The 25,009-nt window shown below is 38.5% G+C and overlaps 1 protein-coding gene across 1 annotated transcript in view; it reads right to left on the bottom strand.

Moving 5' to 3' along the window:
- The window catches only part of ARHGAP44 (Rho GTPase activating protein 44), a gene marked incomplete at its 5' end in the record, with an annotated part of 106,448 nt that overhangs the window by 34,264 nt on the left and 47,175 nt on the right, over positions 1 to 25,009 (bottom strand). Inside the window, 10 exons of the mRNA XM_083352336.1 lie at positions 772 to 883; positions 1,114 to 1,241; positions 2,199 to 2,280; positions 2,415 to 2,483; positions 3,156 to 3,273; positions 4,670 to 4,746; positions 5,865 to 5,976; positions 6,751 to 6,827; positions 7,097 to 7,201; positions 10,547 to 10,586. Of these exons, the coding sequence (XP_083208462.1) occupies positions 772 to 883; positions 1,114 to 1,241; positions 2,199 to 2,280; positions 2,415 to 2,483; positions 3,156 to 3,273; positions 4,670 to 4,746; positions 5,865 to 5,976; positions 6,751 to 6,827; positions 7,097 to 7,201; positions 10,547 to 10,586 (920 nt within the window). The remainder of the gene's footprint in view (positions 1 to 771; positions 884 to 1,113; positions 1,242 to 2,198; positions 2,281 to 2,414; positions 2,484 to 3,155; positions 3,274 to 4,669; positions 4,747 to 5,864; positions 5,977 to 6,750; positions 6,828 to 7,096; positions 7,202 to 10,546; positions 10,587 to 25,009) is intronic.

Genomic DNA, 25,009 nt, shown 5'->3' on the forward strand with positions numbered 1-25,009 from the left:
GGAGGAACGTTGTCCATGGGGTCGCGATGGGTCGGACACGAGTTCGCAACTAACAACAACAAATCATCGACTTACAACCATTTGTTTAGTGACCATTACAATGCCACCGAAAAAGTGACTTACAACCAGTTCTTGCACTTACAACCATTGCACCATTCCCAGTCACATGATCCAAGTTTGAGTGCTTGACAGCCAGCATGAATTTACAATGGTTGCAGCATGTGATTCCATTTGTGATCTTCCCGGCCGGCTTCTGACAAGCAAAGTTAATGGGGAAGTTGGATTCATTTGACTGGATGTTTTACTTAATCATGCAGTGTTTCGCTTAACAACCATGCCAAAATACAGTAGGTTGTAAAATCAGCCAAAATCAGTCACCTACCAACCAACTTGTTTAGCAACCAACATTTTGATCTCAATTGTGGTTCTTAAGTTGAGGACCACTGTAATATTCTGCTCTAATATTATAACTAGCAAATGTTGACATACCCCACAAGAATGCAGGTATATAAAAAATAAGGAGTTTGTTCTGTAACAATGGAATGTATCGGTAGATAGGGGAGTGCAACAGCTACCATAAAGTAGTTCAAAATCTATCTTTGAATTGTTGAAATTAGCATACATTGAGCAAGTCAGCCACTTCTCCATATCATAAACTGGCCATCAGTATTTGTCCTTGGTCTGCATTTCCCACTGGAAGTGCCATCTATGGTCCAAATTCTTGTCGTTCATTATGAAGACCATCTGATAGGCTAAAAAGTGATACCCTACCTGCAATAGCATGGGGGTCTGCTGAATATTCCTGAACATCCACAACACAGCAGTCTAACGCTGCCTTAAGCTTCTTTAATTTGGAAGCAGAGGGGGCCACTCGGAACAGACCCTGCAAACCAAAGAGAAGCAAAGTAAAATCTGATGAGGTGCCATGATATACACTTGGGGCCATATAGTACAGGTTCTCTGAAAACAAGAGAATGAATGCTTTCTCTAACCCCTACTCAGATGTTTTGTTTGTTTATGTAACTGATCTGTCACTCAAAGCCCAGTGGATTCTAGGAATCTCTAGCTATAAAATTGAACCTCAAAAAAGGCAAGCAAGCAATCTGTACAGACCTCCTCCTGCATGCCACACTCAAGAAGCATAGTGACACAGGCCTCAATAGGGAAGGCAATCTCCCGGCCACTGACAGCGAGATGTTCCTCTAAGGGCTTCCCAAAGGAGGGCTTTTCAATCCAAGCTTCTGTAGAAGGCAGTTCAAAAAAAAAGATATAATCAAAACAGAACAGGTTCGCTACACTTGAGCTACTCAACGCCACTCTTCCTTCCTCTGTAGCTCCTAACAACTGCATACAGAAGGATGACAAAATCCGTCACTCTTCTTTGTGTTTCATTTATGTGGCAGACAAAGAGGAAGTGGAATTTTTCTGCAGTTATTTTTTGCTCTTCTCCTATTTAGGTCTAGATTCAGGCTCCTCAGAATTCATTTATATATTTATACATATTTACATTGTGGAGTCTCTGATGCTATCTGAGCTTGGTTGTTTTCTTGCAGATATTTCATTACCAAACTAAGTAAAATCATCAGGGCTAGAAGGGTTTGCTTTCATTTTAAATACTTGTAGCATCCTTGTGTCACATGATTGCAATTTGGGCACTTCACGACCAGTGGATGTTTACATATCCCAATGTCACGTGATTGGTAGTTTTGGACAAACAAGTCAATGGAAAAGCTGGCAGTCAAATCACAGATTGTGGTTATGTGATGTCTTGCTTAATGACCAATGGTAACTCGCTTAACAATCACAGCAAAAGTGTGACTGACAGTCTGTCACGGTCATGTGATGTCTCCCTTAATGTCTGTGTTGCTCAGTGGTCCATGGTCGTTAGACTTAAGACTATCTGTAGATCCCACTGAGTCCTTGCATTTTAGAATAAGGTGGTGGTAATCAGTCTTAGTGGTAATATATCATTTTGGGGTATTCTGACAGCATGGTGTTATTAACTGGATGTGATTATTATTCACTATCTAGTTTGGTAAATAAGCCAACAATAGCAGAGTGGAAGTTTATGGATTTTATACTTAACAGAGAACTGAATCATCCTGAGAAAAAAGACAGGCGTCACGTTGCCTGAACAAATAATCCACAATGTGTCTCGTATACAGCGGCAACGGTAACCTGAGAAGCACCATACTTACCCTGCTGTGCTTTGATTTGAGGCAACACATTCTGCAAAAGTGCTAATGACTTTCTGTGGTACTCTGCTTGCACTTCTATTAACTGGGAGAAAAAAATAAAATGGGATGTAGGCTGTAAGAATACACGATCTAGAAGGCACCACAGAATTACAAAGAGGAGGGGAAGGAAGCCAAAGAGGGACAAAGATGCTAAAAGCCAGGCTTTCGGGTACTTACAGTTTGAAAATAGTTTGCATAGTCTATTTCTTTGGCCACAAAATTGTACATGTCAGCTGAGAGCTGATCCTGCAGAAAGCACAAAAAAAGAAAAAGAAAAGAAAAGCACTGATTCTAACTCAAACTCACAACCACACCTGAAGTGTTGCTAGATGCTTCCTTATTTTTTTACAGAAAGTTTAAAATATGTCCCAAGAAGCAGAGGAATTCTTAAAGGTAAAGGTAAAGGTTCCCCCGCACATGCGTGCTAGTCGTTTCCGACTCTAGGGGCCGGTGCTCATCTCCGTTTCAAAGCCGAAGAGCCAGCGCTTGTCCGAGGACGTCTCTGTGGTCATGTGGCCGGTATGACTAGATGCCAAAGGCGCACGGAACGCTGTTACCTTCCCACCGGAGTGGTCCCTATTTTTCTACTTGCATTTTTTTTACGTGCTTTCGAACTGCTGGGTTGGCAGAAGCTGGGACGAGCGGCACTGTTACGCGGCACTCGGGACTCGACCCGCCAAACTGCCGACCTTCTGATCGACAAGCTCAGCGTCCTAACCCACTGATATTCCTTTTAATAATCTCTTTGAGACAAATCAGCAAATATACAAAAATACCATTTCCCAATTTGATGATGTGCCATCCCAAATACCAGATTTACATATAATAAAAAATGAATTTGCAGCTACTTTCTGGCCACCCCCTGGAAATCAATTGGCTAGAATGAGAAAAAAGAGGAGAAGAGGAGAGGGGAGATACCCTGCAAATCTCCACTCTGTTTGCTGCCTCCTCCATCTCTTCCCTGAGAGCGTCCGCTTTGGCACCCGAAGGCTGCAAGTTGCTTGACAAACCTGAAGACTTGGCTGACTGTTGCCATCTGTAGGAGAGAGAAGAACAAAGATACAGGCTGTTCAGTGGGACACAGGACCTATCTTAGTACTGTTCCTTCCTGTCTTGCCAGAACAATATACCATCATGTCACATGGAAGGGAGCACACTCCCTCTCATTTTAAGGACAAAGACACTTTTGTTACCATGAACTGATGCCAACATTTTCAAGTGCTTATCTCTCAGAGGTTGTTTTTTTTTCCCCTCCACAAAAATGTCAGCTCGGTGACTTCAAATTTCTCAATTTTTGAAGGCAATGTCAAAGCTCCTTCAGAAGAGGGCAAAAATAGCTGATTTTTGAGGAAAACCAAGAAAGAAAAAGCAACGTGTATTTCTTCAGGCACACAGTCACTATATAGCTTGACTAAGGGCACAGTAACACTAGAAGGATTTTGTTTTATTATTTCCATCGATGAACATCTCAGCCATGGATTCTACAACTAGAAGGTGTGAAAGAGAGCAATGCTTTTGGCCTAATCAGAGCAAGCATTCTGACTAATAAAAGTACAATGAAGCAATCATATCTATGTCAGTGCAAATCTGAATATTAATTTTTCCCTGAACAGTAAAGACTGAAAATCTATGACAGAGTATTGCAAGGAAAATGAAAATCCTCCTGTTCTCTTTTCTTTGGAACTTTGAAAACAATCTCTTTGGATTAGAATAGCATAGATAATAGAATTCTATAGATCACTATTTAGTTGATCCAGATGGTGATTAGAGAATTCTACTGTCTTTGCTGTTCTAAGAATAGGGATTGATTACTGGAGATCACTTAGTGACTCTAGCTCTCTAGGTGGAAAGAGATGCCTTATTCAAGTTACCTTCATCCCACCCATGGAGAGCCCATATTGCTCCACTTGGATGTTCTGGAAACCCCTGAAAGCCTGATTATTTCCCCAAGCTTTGGGTAGGATAGTAATAAAACCCTGTAACATTCTGTTTTCTTTTATTCTTTTTCTGGATGCATATTTCTTTGTTCTTTCATTGTATTGTTCCAGTTTTTTTATAATTTAAAAAAATTCTGTGTGAGTTGGATGTTTTTTAATCTATGCAAATAATTAAATCTTTGAGGAAGCTTTCCCCCCATTTTTTAAAATTTATAAGGCCAGCACTAACAGATTTTCCCCTGTGCCACAATGGCCACTGCTGACACAAACTGAAGGCTAATGGAGAGAGCACACATTTGTACAATCCTGATGTATAAATGACAGGAGACAGGTCAGTCTAGCATAAAACTCCATCTGGGATGGATTTTCTTTTTCCATACTGAAAGCCGCCCTAAGGAAACCTGTTCTAAAAACTAGTCCAGCAATAAAAACAGACACATGAATCAAACAAAGACTTGGCATTGCAAAGGCAAATGAGAAAAAATTGTGTCTTACCTTGTCCTGGATGAATCCATGTCCAGGACTAATTTTGCTAAGTGCTTCCTCTGTTTTTGAATATTTGGGATTTCTACCTGAAGTATTTTTTAATTGAAAAAAGAGAAGGTTATATAGGGAATATATATATATATATATATATATATATATATATATATATATATATATATATATATATATATATATATATATATATATATATATATATATATATATATATATATATATATATATATATATATATATATATAATAAGATTGCATTGCAAATTCTATGTACTGAGCTTATATGACATTATAGTAAATTCGCAGGCCTAGCATTACAGCCAATCCCAGAACCATGGACAGCTCCTATCCCATAAGAATACTCACATGGCCAGCAAGAGAACTTGCCACCATTGCCTTCAGAATGGCCACTGGTGTTTAAGGAACAGAGCTGGAAAGAAAAGAAGCCTCCACCTAGAACAGCTTTACAACCTGGTATTTTCCACATGTGTGGCATTTTGATAATCACAAAGCACAGCCAGGTGGCCATGTACTCTGAAAAGTCTCAGAACCCTTTGGCCCATAATATCATAAGAGCACAAGGAAAGATGGTGTGGGGGCACAGAAGAGAGAAAGCAGCTCTGCAATTCCTGTCCCACGGTACCAGTCGCAGAGAAAAATAATAATAGAATTTCACATGCATATGTATATATGAATGAAAGAAAGCTGGACTACAGGTAGTTCCCATGGTCACCTAATTACTGTTTGCAAGCTTCACAGCCAGCTTTTGACAGGCAAAGTAATTGGAGAAGCCAGCAGGAAGTCACAAGTTGCAGTTTAATGACCATCGGTGACTGAAACAGAATCATAGAACATATAAGTCTGGTGCAGGCACCTGATGTTTCACTTAATGACCATGTTGCTTAGCAATGGAGTTGCCTGTCTCAATTGCGGTTGTTAAGTGAAGACTACCAGTACTTGTTTATGTTGTCTGCAGGATAAACCTGGGAGCAATTAAACCAGACAGTATCTCCATAAATAAACTGAAAACAAACTCTGCTTAATTCCTCTGTGAAGTACCTTGCAGATGATATAAACCCTAAACAGATGCTCACTGTTCTCAGATCTGCTAGAGATCCATTCACATTTATACCAAACCATGCCCTAAAGGACCCGGGGCAGAGATTCACTTTGAAGTAAGCAACTCTTACCTCTGCCAACACAAACAGTGGCTCTATCACATCCCTTTCAACTTGCAACTCAAAGTGGATGAGCTCTTGCGCTAGCTTGTCCTCTGCTTCTCCACATAATTTCAGCATCTTCCTGCAAGGAGAACAGGCAGATTTCAAGGGAAAAAGCAAGCAATGGATTAAGAGAGCAGTTGATCCAAGAGATGTTCCTCAGAGGCAGGTCAGGTCAGACGTCTAACATTAATGTTTCTTAGAGTCACCTGAACCATGAGATGGGCAGCAAATAAATTTGATAAATAAAAAACAAACTAACAAATAAGGATTGTGCCATTTTTTTAGACTCAAGGTTGCAGAGCAAGGGGGCTTCTATGGCTTGTCACATTTGTGATTTTACTACACATTTTCCATTGAAAAGTCACTTTCAGTGATAAATAAATAATCAGTAAAAATCGTGGGTGGTAAGACATGGTTACATGCTGTTCCAGCTTTATGCTCTGATTTATCCCTCGATTTATCTGACCTGAGGTTGCATGCTGGCGATCGATCATAATGGATTATAAAGTTCTAAGCTAAAGAGGTCTGTAGGAAAAAGTGGTGGCTTATTTACAATTAGTTGAAGCAATTCAAATGGGAAGAAGGGTAAAATATTTATTACACTGTATTTGTGGCTTTAATTTTTTTCCCTGTATGTGGTGATTTGCACTTGTGAGCTGCCTTCCCCTTTATGAGGAAAAGCTGGAAATCAGACCCATAAAATTAATCACTCCAACCTTACCACAAGCACTCAACGTATTTTCAAATGAGCCAATTCCCCAAATGGGGAAACTTTATTGTGACTGAAATGCCTTCCTTGCTTCTCCCCTCCCAAAGTGGTAGCTGTTCCACAGACACTGGCCTGGGAACTTACCCAAGCAGGCAGTCATCTCCTAGGATAGCAGAACCTTCCATCAAGCACTGAGCAAGTGACGTCAAAGGCAATTTCTTCTGCAACAAAAGCAACTGTTTTATGATTTTTTTTTAAAAAAAAGAACCAATGACATCCCAGCCTTTTCATCTCTCATTCAGAAAACAACTCTGCTTCCACGTAACCAGTATTCTGAATCGTTCACTTCCCACCATATTCTTGTAGAATTCACATACACACGAAAGTGGAAAACCCCTTGAAGGGGTATTTGCATCTTAATTCCACGGCCTTCTCTTTTCAAAGTTAAAGAGCCCTATTCCCTGATACAGGGGATACCAGGATCTCTCACCGAGCGCTTATCAGAATCCGATCCCTGCTGCCCCTGAAGACATGCCGTCAGCTTCTTGTGCGTGCTGTGGGAGACCTGCTTCACCAGCTCCAACCGCTTCTCCACCTGTGGACGGACATCTTATATATTACCTCAGAAAAATGCATCCTCTTCTCCCAGCATGCAACTCTCCACAAAGCAAATCCTCTTCCTCAAGATAAACTGCTCCTCAAAGTAAATTCAGGCTATGCACGGCCAACCTGACAGACGTTTTCATAACTCAAGTTACAATTTGCTTTCTGAAACAGCCTCTTTTTAATAGCATGCTGAACTATGCAAAATGCGTGAACATATCACATTGCTCCTTAACACAAGTATATCTTTCATGCCTAGACCTAGTATTAGGCCATAACGTGGTTTGTGTGAGTGGGTACATCCGGACTTTAAAGAAGTTAAGTAGAATTAGTTGTTTGCTGATTACAACAGACAAGCAAAAGTAGGCATTTCTCAGCTTATTCTTTCTCAGTTGCTGTAACTGGGCCAACCCCCTAATTAGTCTATAGAAGTACAAGGGAAGATCAGGAATTTTAAAAGAAAAAATCCTCACAAGACTAGTATCACCAAACAAGCAGTGACTACCATGCTTATCTTCCATATTGATTTATTGAGAAAACCAAGATTCATACATTAAAACAACTGTGATTTTGCATGAATCACAGACTTAGTATGAATAGCGCATTAGTTTTTTTCTATCCCAATAATATATAAACTATTGCACTTAGTAAACTAATTCAACAGGAAACAAGGAACCAATTATTTTAGCATTCATTTTAATTAAATGTCTTAAAATAGAAATTAAATCTTGTTAGGTTGAATAAATTTGTATTACATTTAACTACTTCTTCTTGTTTGTTTTGTCTTTTCCTGCCCCAATAATAGTTTCTCTCTCAATGAACAGAGTCACAGAAGGTAAGCTATAGAATGATTTATGAGCACTAAAGGGCAACAGATAAATCCTGGAGTGAAGTGAATCTCACTTGGGGTTAATGAAAGCTGTAATCAGGACTAGACTTTGGAAAACCAAGAATGTTAAGGTTATTTTTCGTTTTACATTTTGTACTCAAACATAAATATCAGTACAACTGATGTACCTTTTGTCAAGCATGATGGAAAATCTAACATAGGTTTCATTCAAAGGGATGAAGCCACTTGATATATGTGAACTTCATATTTTCAGGTATCTTATTGAATTATATTTCTAAAATAAGAGTCAGTGCTTTGTATCTTGAGTAGACTGTGCGCTAAAAACAAATCAATCTAAAATCTAATTAGAGCAACAATGATTTTTCAGGTCCCTTGGTGAATTAGCTAAAAAAGTTTGGTTTGACAGAAATGACATACTATGACAGCTTTATTGTATTTTCTCTCATCAAATAACTATGGAGATGGAAGGAACTAAAATGGGCATTTGCTAATGGTTATCTTCAGGGACCATCTACCCAGCCAACAAGATTAAGCAGCATTGTGATGCTTCAGACCTCATTCATTAAACAGTATCACCTGATTGAACCTGCCCCACTCAGTGGTGGGATTCAGCCAGTTCACACCAGTTCGGCAGAACTGGTAGCTAATTTTTTGTTGCCCAGGCCCAGGATGGACTTCTGGAAGTGGCATCCACACAGAGAACCGGTTGTTCACATATTTGAATCCCACCATTGCCCCCACTTGCATCAAGGTATACCTGGTTCCTACCCGGGCCATGTTCAAAAGAATTCTAAAAACTTGTACGTGGATCCTACATGTTAGATTATCTTTTAATGGTTGCTTTTCCTCTGCCATTTGGGTTGTTTTTGTTTTAATTGTATTGCATGATTGATTTTGCTCTATGTGGCCTAAATTTGTTGTAATGTATAAAATGGCTGTATACCTTTCATAAACGAACAAACAAACAAATACATCTGAAAGACGGTTATTATGTCTTAGTACCCAAGTGATCAGTGAGTCAGGCAGGTGTACTCTTAAAGGTATTTCACAGGGTAGAGGGCCAGTGCATTAAAATATAAGCAGTTTTTTTTGGGGAAAGCTAGTTTAGATAATGCAGACATAAAAATTAGACTTATCTCAACCATAAAGGTAAGGTAAAGGTAAAGGTTCCCCCACATGCGTGCTAGTCGTTTCCAACTCTAGTGGCCGGTGCTCATCTCTGTTTCAAAGCCGAAGAGCCAGCGCTTGTCCGAGGACGTCGCCGTGGTCATGTGGCCGGCATGACTAGATGCCAAAGGCGCACAGAATGCTGTTACCTTCCCACCGTAGTGGTCCCTATTTTTCTACTTGCATTTTTACGTGCTTTTGAACTGCTAGGTTGGCAGAAGCTGGGACGAGTGACAGGCGCTCACTCTGTTACGTGGCACTCAGGATTTGACCCGCCAAACTGCCGACCATCTGATCGACAAGCTCAGTGTCCTAACCCACTGAGCCACCGCGTCCCTTATGTCAACCATACAACCCATTACATAAAAATCAGGTTAGTTATATATCCTCATGTTGTTCCTATGACCATCTGTTTTACATTTAAAATCTCTGAATAGGAACATAAGGCCTAGGTAGTACATACACAAGCAGCTATCACAATGGCAGGAGTCACAGATGTCCATGAGACAAAAATATAATGGACTTGATTGTGTTTTGTTTTGTGTGACCCAGCCTACACATGAATGGCCTAGTATCTGGAAGGGACTGTTTTTTGAAGTAGCTTTTCCTAAAACAATGTCCCTCAAAAGCTTTGGACAAGAATACCTATAATCTGAGCCAGCATGGTTATTAGCCAAGTTGGTTGGAGCTGATGGAAGATCAACTTCAAAAGTTTTGGAGACTACCATACTTGGAAAGGCAGCTCTAGAGACTAGTCTAGGCTCAGTCTAATCCTAATCCTATTCCTAGTCCCAATCCTATGTTATGTTTTCATATAATTTCCCAACAATTGAATCTAATTGATCCCAACACAGAAACCATTATCTTGATTAGGGACATATTTCAGACATCTCTTCTATAAACAGAGTATCACAGAATTCAGCAACATATTCAGTGAGTCTGCTTTGGAGTTAACCTTAACTTGAAGAAAATTAGTCTTTCTTGAAAATAGCATTTACTAGAAAGATAATGACGTGTCAAAAAGCTATTTGCATTTAGCAAAAAAATTTTTTTTAAAAAAAATAAAACATATATTTTAATATTTCCTAATTCATTTTATAACTGAAATAGCGTTCAAATACATAACAACTGAGTCTTTTAAAAAATAGTATTAGAGACCTTACCCTAAAAACATCAACTTTATTCCTGATACCTTTGTCATTCTTGGTCCCAGCAACGTCTATTTGGAAGACTGTTTTTTTATTTCCTGTATGGCAATATTTCAATATCAAACAATGGCAAGCATAAGGTATCAGGAAAAAAAACCCATCAGTATAGTACCTGCAAAAGATCTTCATTCAGAACTTCTGTTTTCTCAGCCCTAAAACAAAAAGAAAGCATAGTAATTCAAGATGACACAATGAATAGTTTGTCACAATATAAAAGTGAAATTTTTAACTAAAAAACCTGGAGAAGGCCAAAGAAGAGCACAGTCTTCAAAGAGGATTGGAACACAAAATAGGAGAAATCCATCACCATCCTATTGCTTGGTGATGCCACTAGTAACTTATGACTAAGGCTAACTTCAACATACTGTATATGATCCCTATAGCAAGTAAGAATCAAACTTTTAGACATAACAGTTACTGTTTACTGATCTTACTATTTACCGGTAATTACCCTTATTTTTCTTAACCTTCACAAAATTGTACAGTAGTTGAAAGAGACTCTGGGTTCTGCAAGCCATAAGATCTGCAATCTTATGACAGAATTCAAGTGATAGGTCCTTATCTTTTAAGGACTTCTACAATAACAGTTTTATGAATTTCCCTTAATATTTAGAAATTCTAACTAGTAGGAAGTTTTCCCCTAATATTCATATGGAATAATTTGTGTAATTCCCATAGATCATCGTAGTTTTATCACACTGGAGCTGGGCTTCATCTTTCTGTAGACAACTCTCAAACCTTCCTCTTCACATTTCTTTTCTCAAGCTTCAATACATTCAGCACTTCTGAGTCAGTGATGGGATTCAAATATTTGAACAGCCAGTTCTCTGTGTGGATGCTGCTTCCGGAAGTCCATTCTGGGCCTGGGCAACACAAAATTAGCTACGGTTCTGCCAAAGTGGTGCGAACCAGCTGAATCCCATCATTGCCTAGAGTGTGTCCTCTAATACAGGGCTTTTCAACCTTTTCACCCATTGTACCACTTTTAGGATATGGCAACATCCGAGTACCACCAGTCGCCTAGCAAGGTGTCAAAAACTTGATGACCAAAAAAAAAGGGGAAAAAGTGAAGTACAGGTAGTCCTCAACTTACAACAGTTCGCTTAGTGTCTGTTCAAAGTTACAATGGCACTGAAAAAAGTGCCCCCCAAGCCACAGCCGAGCAAGACATCTGCCTGCCTTCCCAGCGGTGCTCTTCCTCCTGTCCAAGGTTTTCATAGTTGTGAGCATTTCTGTTGAGGATTGGCAGCAGAGGTCGGGTGGGAGGTGTTTGGTTTTTATCCCTCCCATCTGCTAGGTGGTTGCAGCAGGTTTTGGTCACTTCACATGACCCTGGGACACTGTGACTGTCATAAATATGAATCAGTTGCCAAGCATCTGAATGTAAATGACAAGACCCTGGAGATGCTGCAACATTCCAGCTGATCGGTGCTTCTTCTGGGCTCAGAAGTGCCAGGATCAGCGCCAAGCTCCAGCTGGAGCTTGGCGCTGATCCTGGTGCTTCCATTGAGCCCTGACAGTCCTGCAGCTCCAGCAATCTCTCGCTCAGGCTTGTGTGGTGCTGCCACCGGTTCAGTTCATTCCCCTCCCCTGCTACCACTTTTCTAGGATGGTCGTGTACCACCTGCCAGGTGCCAATGTACCACAGGTGGTACCCGTACCATTGGCTGAAAAGCCCTGCTCTAATATTCAGTAAGGTAAAGGTAAAGGTTCCCCTGCACATGCGTGTTAGTTGTTTCCGACTCTAGGGGCCGGTGCTCATCCCCGTTTCACCAGCTCCATTTTTCTGTGAACAGTGCACACATTTTATAGATTTTGAGCCACAGTATGGGAAAAGAATTTGCAGAGTGTTTTAAAGCAAGATTTTGCCAGTTGTCAAAAGGGGACTCATATTGTTAGGAACATTAATCAAAAGGTAGGAACTGCCTTATAGGAAAGAATGTCTCCTCATACCAATATGAGGAGAATGGGTCAAGAAGTAATTCATCCTTTCTTCTCCCTGCATACCCCTAGGCTTCTTAGTCAGATCTGCTTTATCATCCTAGGATCAAAGGAATTCTAATTTGCCTATTCCTGACTCCATTTTATTTTTCCTTTGTCTGCCTTCATCAAAAGGATGTAAGCCACATGGTTATTCTAAAGAAATATAGTTGCGCAAACTCTTTCACTCATAAAGACTTTAAGACATAGAGAGCCACCCACATGGGTGACTATATAAATGTTTTAAATAAATAAATTGGCACCCGTGCATATATTGTTAAAACAGTCCAATTTTTAACACTAATCTGGAAATCTGACCTTTAAAGACATTTGAATTGAATAAACATTGAGATTAATGTTTTAAAAAAGAATACATGGACATAAAAATGAGTGCTTTTGCTGTTATATGACTATCATTCTTCAATATCTGAATGTTAATTTTGCAGATCAAATACCATTTTCAACTTCAAAGACACCTACAAAACTGGATGTTAAATTCCAAGCGCAATCTGTTCCAGTTTAAATTGTGACATTTGCCTGAGTATATATCGGGAGTGATTTTAAATATTACTGTTGTTTTTGTTTCTATAAAAATAGGACTACTAATTAATTTTTTATCTTTTGCTTGAACAAAAATAACCATTTCATGGATTGAATCAACAATCCCTAATTTACTCCACCAATCTGTCTTCTAATGTAGCTAGGCAAATGTTCTTGAATGATTCCAAAGTGAAGAACTGTTGCCAGATTTAAAAATTCTCAATATATTTACCTCTGTACATTTCTAGGTATCATGGTTAATAGTCACTGATATCTATTGTTCCATAACTATATTCAATATTTATATCTAAGCCAACACAACTATTTTTGGTAGAAAATCTTTACATTAATTTATGTGGGCAAATGTTTGGATAAATTGGATTCTGGTGAAAGAAACTATATTTATGTATTGATTTTAAAATCTTGTAAGCTGTCTCCCAACGTTTAACTTTTCTCATAGAAAAAGTCCTAAATATATGCATCTTTCAGTGTGCAAACATTAAAATAATAATAATAATAATAATAATAATAATAATAATAATAATAATAATAATAATAATAAGAAGAAGAAGAAGAAGAAGAAGAAGAAGTTGGATGGGGCCTTGGAGGTCATCTAGTCCAACCCGCTGCTCAGGCAGGAAACCCTACACCATTTCAGACAAATGGCTGTCTAGTTTCTTCTTAAATACTTCCAGTGTTGGAGCATTCACAACTTCTGGAGGCAGGTTGTTCCACTGGTTGATTGTTCTAACTGTCAGGAAAAATAATCTATTATTTTCTCCACCTTCCCTAGTTCATGCTTTCCCATTCTCCAGCTTAGTACCCCGATGTGTTGGGACCACAATCCACTGAAAAAAAGCAAATGCACCCATACTTGATCAATCTAAGTTAAATAATAAAATCGTCAATGCAAGTCAAGGTAGCTTTAGGTAATTTAAATATTCTTTTTCTTGTCTATAACTGTCAGTGTTTGAAATAGTTCCTTTCTAATACCTTTTTGGTAGTAATAAATAAAACACCTCACTTATTCTTTATTTCTAGATCACCGATTATAATTTCCCAACAGAGATCTTCCTTCTCAAGCTATTACAACCAATTAAGCTTTATAGTTAACTGAAAAATCTGAAGACTTCATACTTTTGCTTCAATAAAAATCTATTACCCAACTGAAAGCTTTCTAAACACCTTATGGCAATTCTATCTCTAACAGCTGGGATGAGTAGGCATACTTTCTTCAAATAGAAGTGTTATATATTGATGTTTGCCAAATTCAAAAGTACTCTTTTATCCCCTTCTCTCCCACCACCAAAAGCCATTGGTTGTTAGCTACCATTATTCCAGGGAGGAAGCCAATTTTAACTATTAAAAAAAAATAGAACCAACTGAAAAATAGGTTTAAAGATGAAAAGTATCTAAAACATTAAGTCCTATGTGAGAAGTGTGCAAAATGAATTGGAGAGATTTAATGAATTAGAAAGTTTCTGGATTATTGAATTCTACCAGCATCTCTTGTTTCAGTATAAGGTAGAAACTGACTACCATGGTGACTACTGAAGCATATAATCAATATACCAATGTAGTCATTAAAAAAAGTAATGGACACATATTTATGACCATTTTTTCAGATTTTCAGACATAAACACTATACACTATTTATTGTATTTTAAAAGCATAATGCTTACATAATCTACTTTCTTGATAAAAAGATCATGCTCTTAAAAGAACTGAGTGAAGGATATTTGAAGGAATTTATCTATTTTCAAAGGAAAAAACTGAGTTACATTAAAAGAGTGTTTTTTTTAAAAAAAAAAATTCTAAACTGTAAAGGTACACAAGGAAAAAATACACCAGAACACTATAAGGGGCTGATTCAGCTTGATAAATTTCTTCGTGTAATCTGTATGAGCATATGGAAAAAATGATATGAAAATAGAACCGTGTTCTTTCCATTTATTAATTTAGACAGATTTCTATCCCTCCACAATCAGAAACTCTTGGTGACTTATACTGTATATAATTACAAAAAGACTAGTTACAATATCCATTGCAACACGCAAGCCAAACAAGCTTCATAGATAACAATAAAAACAATAGACAAAACCATAAAAGTGAAAACAAGAAAAATGAAAAGCCTGATAAAATCAGAAGGAGGCTCTCTGAAACAATGTGTTATTCAACAATTTCTGAAATGTCCGCAAAAAAAGGGCTAGGTTGATTTCCATGGGGTAGGCTGTTCCACAGTTTGTTATTGCCACAGAAAACCAGTGCCAGCCTCACACCAGACCCCAAACCTCCTAAAATTGTGGACTGTTTAACAGTTTCTTCCTAAGCAATCTAATTTGTTCTGATAAAGGCTTTATAGGTCACAGCCAGCACTTTAAATTGTGTTGAAAACCAACCAGCAACAAGTGCAGTTATAGGTTCCAAAGGCTAGGAATCGGAAAGTACATGGGCCGCTGTATTTTGAACCAATTCTAGCTTCTGAGCAGCAACCAGAAGTACAACTCCCAATATGACACATCACAACAGTCTAAAAGTTGATGATGAGGACTTGACTTACTGCAGCCAGTTCCTGCTGCCCAGATAATGCCACAGATAGCATCTTAGCTAAAGCTGGACGTACATCCACTTGGTGATAATTTCAGTCTGCCATCCCAAGAAGAGCCACGAAGGATATCTGAATCATGAATCTGCTCCCTGATCTATAATGCTTATTTCTCAAACAATATTCTGGTGGTGACAAAGAATTCTGATGTATCAATTTTGACTTATTAAGAGTTATCTTTGCTCTGTCCTCTCCTACTCAGATCCTGACAACTTCCAGATACCACCTGACAACGCAGAGTTGACTTTCATCATCATAAAAAGGTAAAGGTAAAGGTTCCCCCGCACATGCGTGCTAGTCGTTTCCGACTCTAGGGGCCGGTGCTCATCTCCGTTTCAAAGCCGAAGAGCCAGCGCTTGTCCGAGGACATACTAAACCCCAAACCCTCACAAATGTATTTCAGTGACTTCATGGAGATATCAAGAAGTAGGGGACCAATTCCTGAGCATCCCATATATCAAGAGAAACCACCAACATCTTCTCCCCTCTCCTATACTGGAATGATCCACTGAGGATTGCATAGAACCATTGCAGAACAATGTCTCTTATCTGAACCCTGCAGTTGGTCCAGTAGGATAACCAGGGTGGGTGCACTTCTCCCAACCCTGAACAGTCATCTGTGGTCAGCCAAAGTGAAGGCTGATTTTTTAGGACATTTCCCCATCAAACCTATCTCCCTGCAGCCAATCCTTTCCTGTCTTCATTCTTATTTAATGGGTGGGGCCCAACACATGGATTCTCATTGAAGATACAGGTAGTCCTCAACCTGCGACCACAACTGAGCACAGAATTTATGCTGTTAAGTGAGAAATTTGTTAAGTGAGTTTTGTTCCATTTTACGACTTTTCTTGCCACATTTTTTTAACTGAATCACTGCAGTTGTTAAATTAGGAACACGGTTGTTAAATGAATCTGGCCTGCCCATCCTTATCAGAAGGTCTCAAAAGATGGTCACATGACCCTGGGACACTGCAACAGTCATAAATATGAACCAGTTGTCAAGCATCCTCATGTGATCATGAGGAGGCTGCAATGGTCATAAGTGTGTAAAATGGTCATAAGTCATTTTTTCCCCAGTGCCATTGTAACTTTGAATGTTCACTAAATGAACTGTTGTAAGTCGAGAACTACCTGTACTGTAATGAAGATATCCACCCAAGGCCAATGATGGAGAATGCCTCTAGTTGGTACAAACTATCTTCAGTGGTATTGCTGTGGTTGTGATTCCTCCAGGAATGTATTTTGTTTTGCAATTGCACAAGTTCTATTATGCTTTCAACACTGTATATTTATTTGTTCAATAAATTTATCTGCTGCCCAATTCCCAGTGACTAGAGTAGACAGTTTACAAATTGTTAAAAACATTTACAAATAAAAAAAAATACTGTTTTGCACAGATCTCTCTCCCCATGCAGTCATATCCTGCAATCTTCACACAGAAAAATATCATGTTCTATAATGGGCAGCAGACCTTCGTTCATTCCGCCAGGACCTGAAGACCTGGCTCTTTGAGCTTTCCGGCCAGGACTGAGGATTTTTAACTGGGGTTTTATTTTTAGGGATAATTTAATCTTTTTAATTGTTTTTTTAACTTTTGTATTTTGTATTGGTTTGATTTTAAAATACCCTGTAAACCGCGCTGAGTCCTTCGGGAAAGGGCGGTATATAAATCTAATAAAATTAAATTAAAATTAAAAAAAAGAGGCAGCCTATGATTCCCAAAGGAAACAACTCGATTCTACAGCTTGCACTGCTGGTAAACATCATAAATTAAGTGAAGAGGTTCAGAGATTACCTGGCACACTACCGGAAGTTACAATCTAGGTCAGTTCTTGGTTGAACTTATTCTTTGGTTTTAACTAATTTCTACAATATTTGTAAGGTGAAGCTGTTTTTCCCCCCAAGATTTATGTATGGTTACATAATTGAAATATGTTTCTGCTAAGCTGTAGTTGTTATTACAGTAGGAAAAGAAAATAGCCACCACATCCAAATAGAAACAATTCACTCCAAAGAATTCACTGCCAAGACACAATGCAATGACATTGCTTCCTGGGTTAAATTTATGTATATTTAGGTGAAAGAGCAATTCCGGTTATTATTCAACTTTATATTCAGAATCCATTCGTGTGTGAAGAGTTGGCAGAGGAATCCATATCCAATCCATAGCTCTGTAGGCGTACAAAATGGATCTATGCCCCAAGAGATTTCAGAATTCTCTAGCGCAATGTAGTTTTAAAAAATGCAGATTAAAGTAGAAATCGAGTAATAGACAGAAAATAATTATGTAGAAATGAAAGGGAACAAAATTAGACGTGTCCATTCCTACCACGTTGTTAAGACTGTGGTTGAGGTAAGTCCTAACAGAAAAGTTCTACAACATATATACTATTTCTCATGATGCATTTGTATACAAATGTCAGAAATTTCTCACTATAGTCTTCAAGTTACAATAATCAAAACAAATTTATTTATTTATTTATTTATTTATTTTATTACATTTATATACCGCCCTTTCCTGAAGGACTCAGGGCGGTTTACAGGGTGATTAAAAAACCAAGATACAAAAGTTAAAAACAAATTTTAAAAAATTATATTTGTCCCTGCATAAATAAAACCCCAGTTAAAATTAAGATTAATTCTCAGCCTGGGCCAGAGAGCTCGAAGAGCCAGGTCTTCAGGTCCTGGCGGAATGAAGGGAGGTCGGGGGCAGTCCTCAGCTCCACTGGCAGCTGGTTCCAAAGGGCAGGCGCACCCACTGAGAAGGCCCTATCCCTGGGTATCGTCCGCCGGCAATCTCTTACCGGTGGCACCCTGAGAAGACCCTCCCTGTGGGAGCGCACTGGACGAAGGGAACTTGATGCCGGCAGCAGGTGTTCCCTCAGATATCCCGGACCCAAGCCATTTAGGGCTTTATTGGGTCAAAGTGTAAGGTTCCGTAGGCCATCTCTGGGCTAAACAATAACAATCCACTTTACTTCTCATCCCAAAACATTATTTCAACTTTTACAAGATGCACTGGAGGAAAATAAAAGTCCAGTTTATGCATATAGCTTCTGACTGGAAACCATGCCTAGGGAGGTTGCCGGCAGACACTGAGGCTGACAAGCCTCCCTAATACGACTGCTTATGTAAAATGAGTTGATTATATTGAATTTGGATGTCTGCAGATTCTCAAACTAGACAGCTGCTTTCACAATCTCAGACATATTCATGCTTTGCTTCGCTGTGATTTTTGTGCTTGCTTAACAAACCAACACAATTAGCATTCCAGTAATGCCCGTGCAGATGGAGGTTATAGTGCTGCTGTATGACAACACTGCCACCCTCTAATAAACCTAAAAATGCTTCAATGCCAGGAAAGGAAATTACATACTAATTTCCCTGATGTGTAGTAAAAGCAGGAGGCGGCTTTGAAAAGAAACCTGCCACATACCTAGAACTGAGGAGAGGTTTTTTTTTTAAAAAAAACAGATGGTTCCAGGATATTTGGGCAAAGAATATCCCTTTATTCTTTTCCATCACAAATCTGTGTGTGGTTTTATCTTAGCAGTGATGAAATTTCATATACAAGAAGCATTTTTGCAAACATTTTCAGGGAGTAATTTCTACAGCCAACATACCACTTATCTAAAGCAAGGAATCATTGAAAATATCAAATGTATTTCAGCTTCTGATTTCAGATTTTCTCATGAGCAAAATTTCAGAACAAAATGTTGCAAGATTTATGTGTAATGTTCTTTGGTTGCTGTAGAATTAATAGGTTAAATGCCCTTCTCCAACCTGAGAATGTAAGAATATCAGAAAAACCCTTTTGGATCAAGACATTTAGTCTAGCATTTAGTATTACACAAAGATAAACTGGATAGAACTGGGAAGCTCATATGCTTGCACTGTACAGTGACCTTTTCTGTCACTTCCTAGCAAAAAAATATTTAAGGCATGCCACCTACAATTCAGAAGATAATACCAGCCATCGATATGACTAGTTTGATTCTGAGCTTCTCACGTTGATTTTTAAAATCATCCAAATTATCAGAATTTACCAGAATTATTGGCAGCAAATTGCACAATTTATTTCCCCCCCTCTATGCTGAATCTCCATGTATTTGGTCCTAATGGATGACCTTGAGGTCTAACATTGTGAAAGAGGGAGAATACTGAATATTGCCCCAAATGCATGACTGAGCAACTGATGTATAGATCAACTCTAAGTAGTGTTCATCAAGTACCTGGAAGGGCATCTCCTGAGTCACTGTAAAGACATCTAATGGATAAAATTGCCCAGGTATGTTGGGCAATTGTGGGGTGTTACAGGGATTGACACCCTACCGCTCTTATTTAACATCTATATGAAGTATTTCAATTAAATCATCCATCAATATCCCCTGTCAATAAGTACTTGATGTTCAGTTATATATTTCAACTTTGAGCTGAACAGAAGATCTGACTGACTGTTTTGTTCCAGTGATTAGTGTCAGTCACCCAAGAAAACTAGACAGGAATCAGGACAAGAACTCATTCTACTTTATTGTAAGGCAACATTAACAGAATCTTGCAAGTTTAAAAGTGCAAATTTCCCACATTCTCTTTTTACTGTCTGATAAGTTAAGGTGGATTTTTTTGTAAGTTTCTTTCTCTGCCCTTTTATCTGATCATTCCCTAGGCAGCATTTCTTCTCTTCAGCTTCCAATGTCATTCTTACATCCTATTACAATTAGAGACTACAAATGTCTCTGGGAGAATGATCATGCTTTGACTTAATCCCGACAAGATTTATTTTTTATTTTATTTTAATTCCATTTATATCCCGCCCTTCTCCGAAGACTCAGGGCGGCTTACAAGCTTAGCAGTAGCCTTCATTCTATGTATATGCCTGCTTATTAGGGCTTTCACACCTCCCCCCAAGATGCAATAACTTTAGAAACAGAAACTCTCCCATTTCAGAGATACTGAATATTTAGCTTGGGGCAATGCTTCACTGTGCAGAGCTAGTGTTTAAATTGGGCGGGGGTGGGTGGGGAGAGGGGAATCTTTTTGGACTCAATTCCTGCTTGAGTAACTATGCCTGGACATATCTTTGTACACATTCCATTTGTGTGCCAGATATGGTCCTTTTCAGATGAGGAAGTTTTGCTCACTGTTACTCATGCTTTGAACTCCTCCCATTTGGATCACTGTAATGAACATGGGCTGATCTTGCCAAATATTCATAGGAAACAAGAAACATTCTGTTTGCTGACAAAGTTGAAGAGTTGGTTTTTACTTAGACTCTATATTCTACTAAGAAAAAAGAAAAACAGAAAGAAAACAAGAAAAGCAAAGGCAGATTCCCTGTGGCATCTAAACAGAAAGCCAAGTCTCTCCAGCTATCCTCTCTACCATGGATTCTGAAGGAGCTGAAAGGAGATATTTTTGGTACAAACCTAATATTTGCCATCACATGTGGCAGCTTTTCCCATATAGTATTCCTCTGATACACTGAATTACTTGAGGGACCATCTCAGCCCACTGGGATTGGCCTGTACCACTCATGCCGGCAGAGAAGGCATGCTGCAGGTCCCATCAACCCAATTATTCCAGCTGGTGTGGTCCTGGAGGAGAGCCTTCTTTGCTGTTGCTCCTGCCCTCTGGAACATCTCCCCCCCCCCCGATGTGAGATTAGCCCCAACCCTCCTATCCTTTCATAAGGACTTAAAGATCTGGCTGTGCCAGTTGGCTTGGGGCCCCAGTGAGGGAACAGTGCAAAGGAGGTGGTTGAGTAACAACAGATCCCACCTCCCCCCCCCGCCTTCCCCATGTAGCCTTGGTTTTAATGTCTTTTTACGTTTTAACTGTATATGTAACTGTAAGCCATCCAGAGTTACCCTATGGTAAGATGGGAGGGGGGCAATAAATATAATAATTAAAATAAAATTAAAAAAATAAAATAATAAAACAAAACAAAATTACACCTAACATAATTCTGCCATGGCAAACAAGAAATATTGACTGATTAGCAGTACTAATATTTAAGTGAAAAACATAGTGATTTTAAAATTATTATTTAGCTATTTCTCTTTTTATTTGTACATACAAATATTCGTACATACACAGACACGCATAAAGCAATGTTGTAGTCGAAGATATTTTCCAGGTGATTATAATATGTTCTTGGCATCTTCTCTCCTCTCGGCAGTATAGCTTAATTCATTCTGGGCAATGCTTACATAATTATGATCATATCAAAGCAAGAGGAAATTAATTCTGGTTTACTATAATAATTCTGACTCTTTATGGTTACAGTCACCATCGAATGGTTTCACAACCTAGGAATAACTCTGGAAGGCAACGATCCAGACTGTGTCAAAAAGATGGCCTAACCTAGGCCAATTAAAAGCACTTAGATCCATCATCGGGGCACTGAACTATCCAGATCTGATGGATTCCTTCAAACTGCAAGGGAAATGAAGCCCCATGAAGAATTTACTGTCCACTGCTTGCTTTGCTAGTCAGTCTTGAAATAGAAATAGAATTTTTGAGTTCTCCAGCATACTCCAAAAGTTATGCAGTATTGCCACATTAATTAATCTCACCATTCTTCATTAAAATACTCTTATCTTAAATACCATCTATAGGAGATAACCAGGCTGACCCTAAGGGAGGGGTCAAATGCATCATCAGTCACAAATCCCTGCACACCCACAAGAGATTCCTTAACTCCTGCTAATTTTCTTAGACGGTTAGTAGTTCAGATTCTTGTAGAGAGCTTAAGCTTGCAATAAATTATTAAACTCATTTGAACTGCCTGAATCTCCTGATTTCCCTGGCACTTGACATAAACCCTCCATTTCTAAACCAATTTGTATTTTTTAAAAACAATCTTGCATCAAAATTACTACAATGACATCTCAGTTTAATGGACCCTTACTTAATGGACTTCTTATCCAAGAGAATAAATCTGTGTCTAAGCTTCATTCCCAAACAACATAATATTTGATTCTCAAACCAGTATAAATAAGGATAATTGACATAATTTGTATCAATTTAAATCAAAATTTGTAAAACATCAATAATGTAATGTGTATTTAACATTCAGACATAATGGACATTTTAACGGACAGACTTAATGGACCTTTTCCTGGAAAAGGTCAATTGAATTAAGGTTTACTGTTTGTATTTCATATGTACTTTTATTGCACACATTCACTTTAAGCAAATTTTCTCCTCCATTCCTTTCCTTGACTCAGATGAGAGTTATTGGAAGATAGTTAAGTAATCAAGATATTACTTCACACAAACTTTCACGCTTCTCCCCTTGAATAATTTGTGTCATCTACAAATGATCCAAGAGAAGAAATTTGAGTCCTGCTGTACCCAGTAACTTTTTTAGGCAAATCAACTACAGAAAGGAAGTAATGGAATAAGTGGAACATAGCGGTTCCAATTCCTTTTTAGACGGCATTGATTTCTCCTGACAGAAGAACTGTTAGACATGGACTTATTTTTATGACTGCTATCATTGTGATCAGAGGAAAAATCGACAAATCTCAGGGGATGACTGAGAAAGTTAGTGGTATTCTAGAACTGTTCCTTGCTGTCATGAAGGACATGAAGCTTTGAATCAAGGGAACCTCCACACAGATAGTTGATCTCCCATCTCAATGGCGTAGGGCTAGATATTTTCAATAACAATAAATTCAATTATCAGTCAATGAAGAAGTGCTATCTTACAGGATCTCTAAACTACTATGCAATGCCAAACATTAGATACAATCAGAGTTGGAAGATCTATTAAATAGGAAGCTTGGAGGAAGGAAGACCAAAGCAATATATGCAAGTTCTTAAAAATAATCTACATGATGCTCAACAAATGAAAAAAACAGGCCTCTTCACTTTCTGCCCTTGCTTTTTCTCTAATTCTCAATGACATATACATAATATTGATGCTTCGTTAAAAAAACTTTTTAAATGTACTATAAGCTTTAGAAATACATAGGTATATTTAGAAATGTGCCCTTCTGCACACACACTTTCACACACAAAAGACAAAACACATCTTGGCAGGATAGACAAGCTGACATCGGGACCATTCTTCCTAGTTTGTCTTCTGAAAAATGTTGCATTGTGGGATGATCACAATCAACACAGTTTAAAAAAAAACAACTGGTGAACATATAGTTATATTGAGAAGAGGTTAACAGTACAGGGACAAGTCATAAAGGAACCAAGTGTTTGTTTAGCTTTATGGAAAGCAAACACCTAGAAGATGCAGGGCTGCACATATTCAATTAACATACTAGTACTGTTGGAAGAAGTCTAAAGAAATAAGCAGATGGTTGAGGAAAAACAAATATTTAAGAGCAAGTTGTAAAGCCTGGTTAGCTGCACTACCTGCAGTTCAGTCCAAAGTCCCATCTAGTCTATTATTCCACTTACTACAGCAACTAATCACAAGCCTCCTGCAAAGTCCACTTGGAAGAAACTAACCATAACTCGTGCCTGATGCTGAAAGAAAGTTACACTCTGGGAAGGCTAACACAATCTGATGTGTGCCAGATGTGTAAGAACAACTTCTAAAATAAAAGCCAACATGGCCAAACTTGGAGATTTGCAATCTCAATACATCTGGAGGCAAAATCCTAGAATCTTATTAAAAAAACCAAGCAAGATTTGGCCCACCCAAGTTACCTTAAAAACACTGAAGAACAAAGCCAACATCAGAATGGAAACATAAAAGTGAAGCTTCTAAGCTTATTGTACATCTGTCAAGAACAAATTAAAATGACATATTTTAGTATCACTTTCATATTTCATATATGCAATATGCCTTCTCCATCCTGCAACGCTCACTGAGTAATTTTTGCAAGAGGACTTGGTTAGCGCAGAGCATTTACCACTTCATTCTCAGTTGAATAACCCATTTGTACTTGTGACAAAATGCTACAAAGGGAGGAAGTGCTGCCCTTCAATCAAAAGCAAGTTATATTCTCACTTCAGGGAAAACAATTTTCTATGAGTTCCACACAAACTCCAACTTTTTAGAATAATGGGGCAAAAAGCCTAGATCACTCAAAGGCTTGCTTTGTTTAGGCAGAGAAGACTCATGATTGGGAAAGTCAACTACCTTTTGAGGCATGATCTCCTCAATGTTGTAATAAAGGTACTGTAGGCATTTTTTTTTACAAAATGAAAAAGCATAACCAAACATTTGAAATAAGAACAGCCTTGAGCACTGGAAAAATCAAAGAGTAAAAAAAAACACAACTGCAGCTGCTGCACAGCTCTTTTCCTTTCCTAAATGATAGCTTGTGAGCTTTTCCTCCCTGGTCTGAGTAACAACGATGCATTTGGAGAGATGCCTACTTTCACACCAACTCCCCTATCTGCTTTGGCCATCCACGGATGCCTCCCTCTGGCCATTTCCATTAGTAGATAGGGAAGGAGCAACTGGAAAAATGGCTTTCTGGC

Source organism: Vipera ursinii (assembly GCF_947247035.1).
Source record: "Vipera ursinii genome assembly, chromosome: 2".
NCBI classification, from domain to species: Eukaryota; Metazoa; Chordata; class Lepidosauria; order Squamata; family Viperidae; genus Vipera; species Vipera ursinii.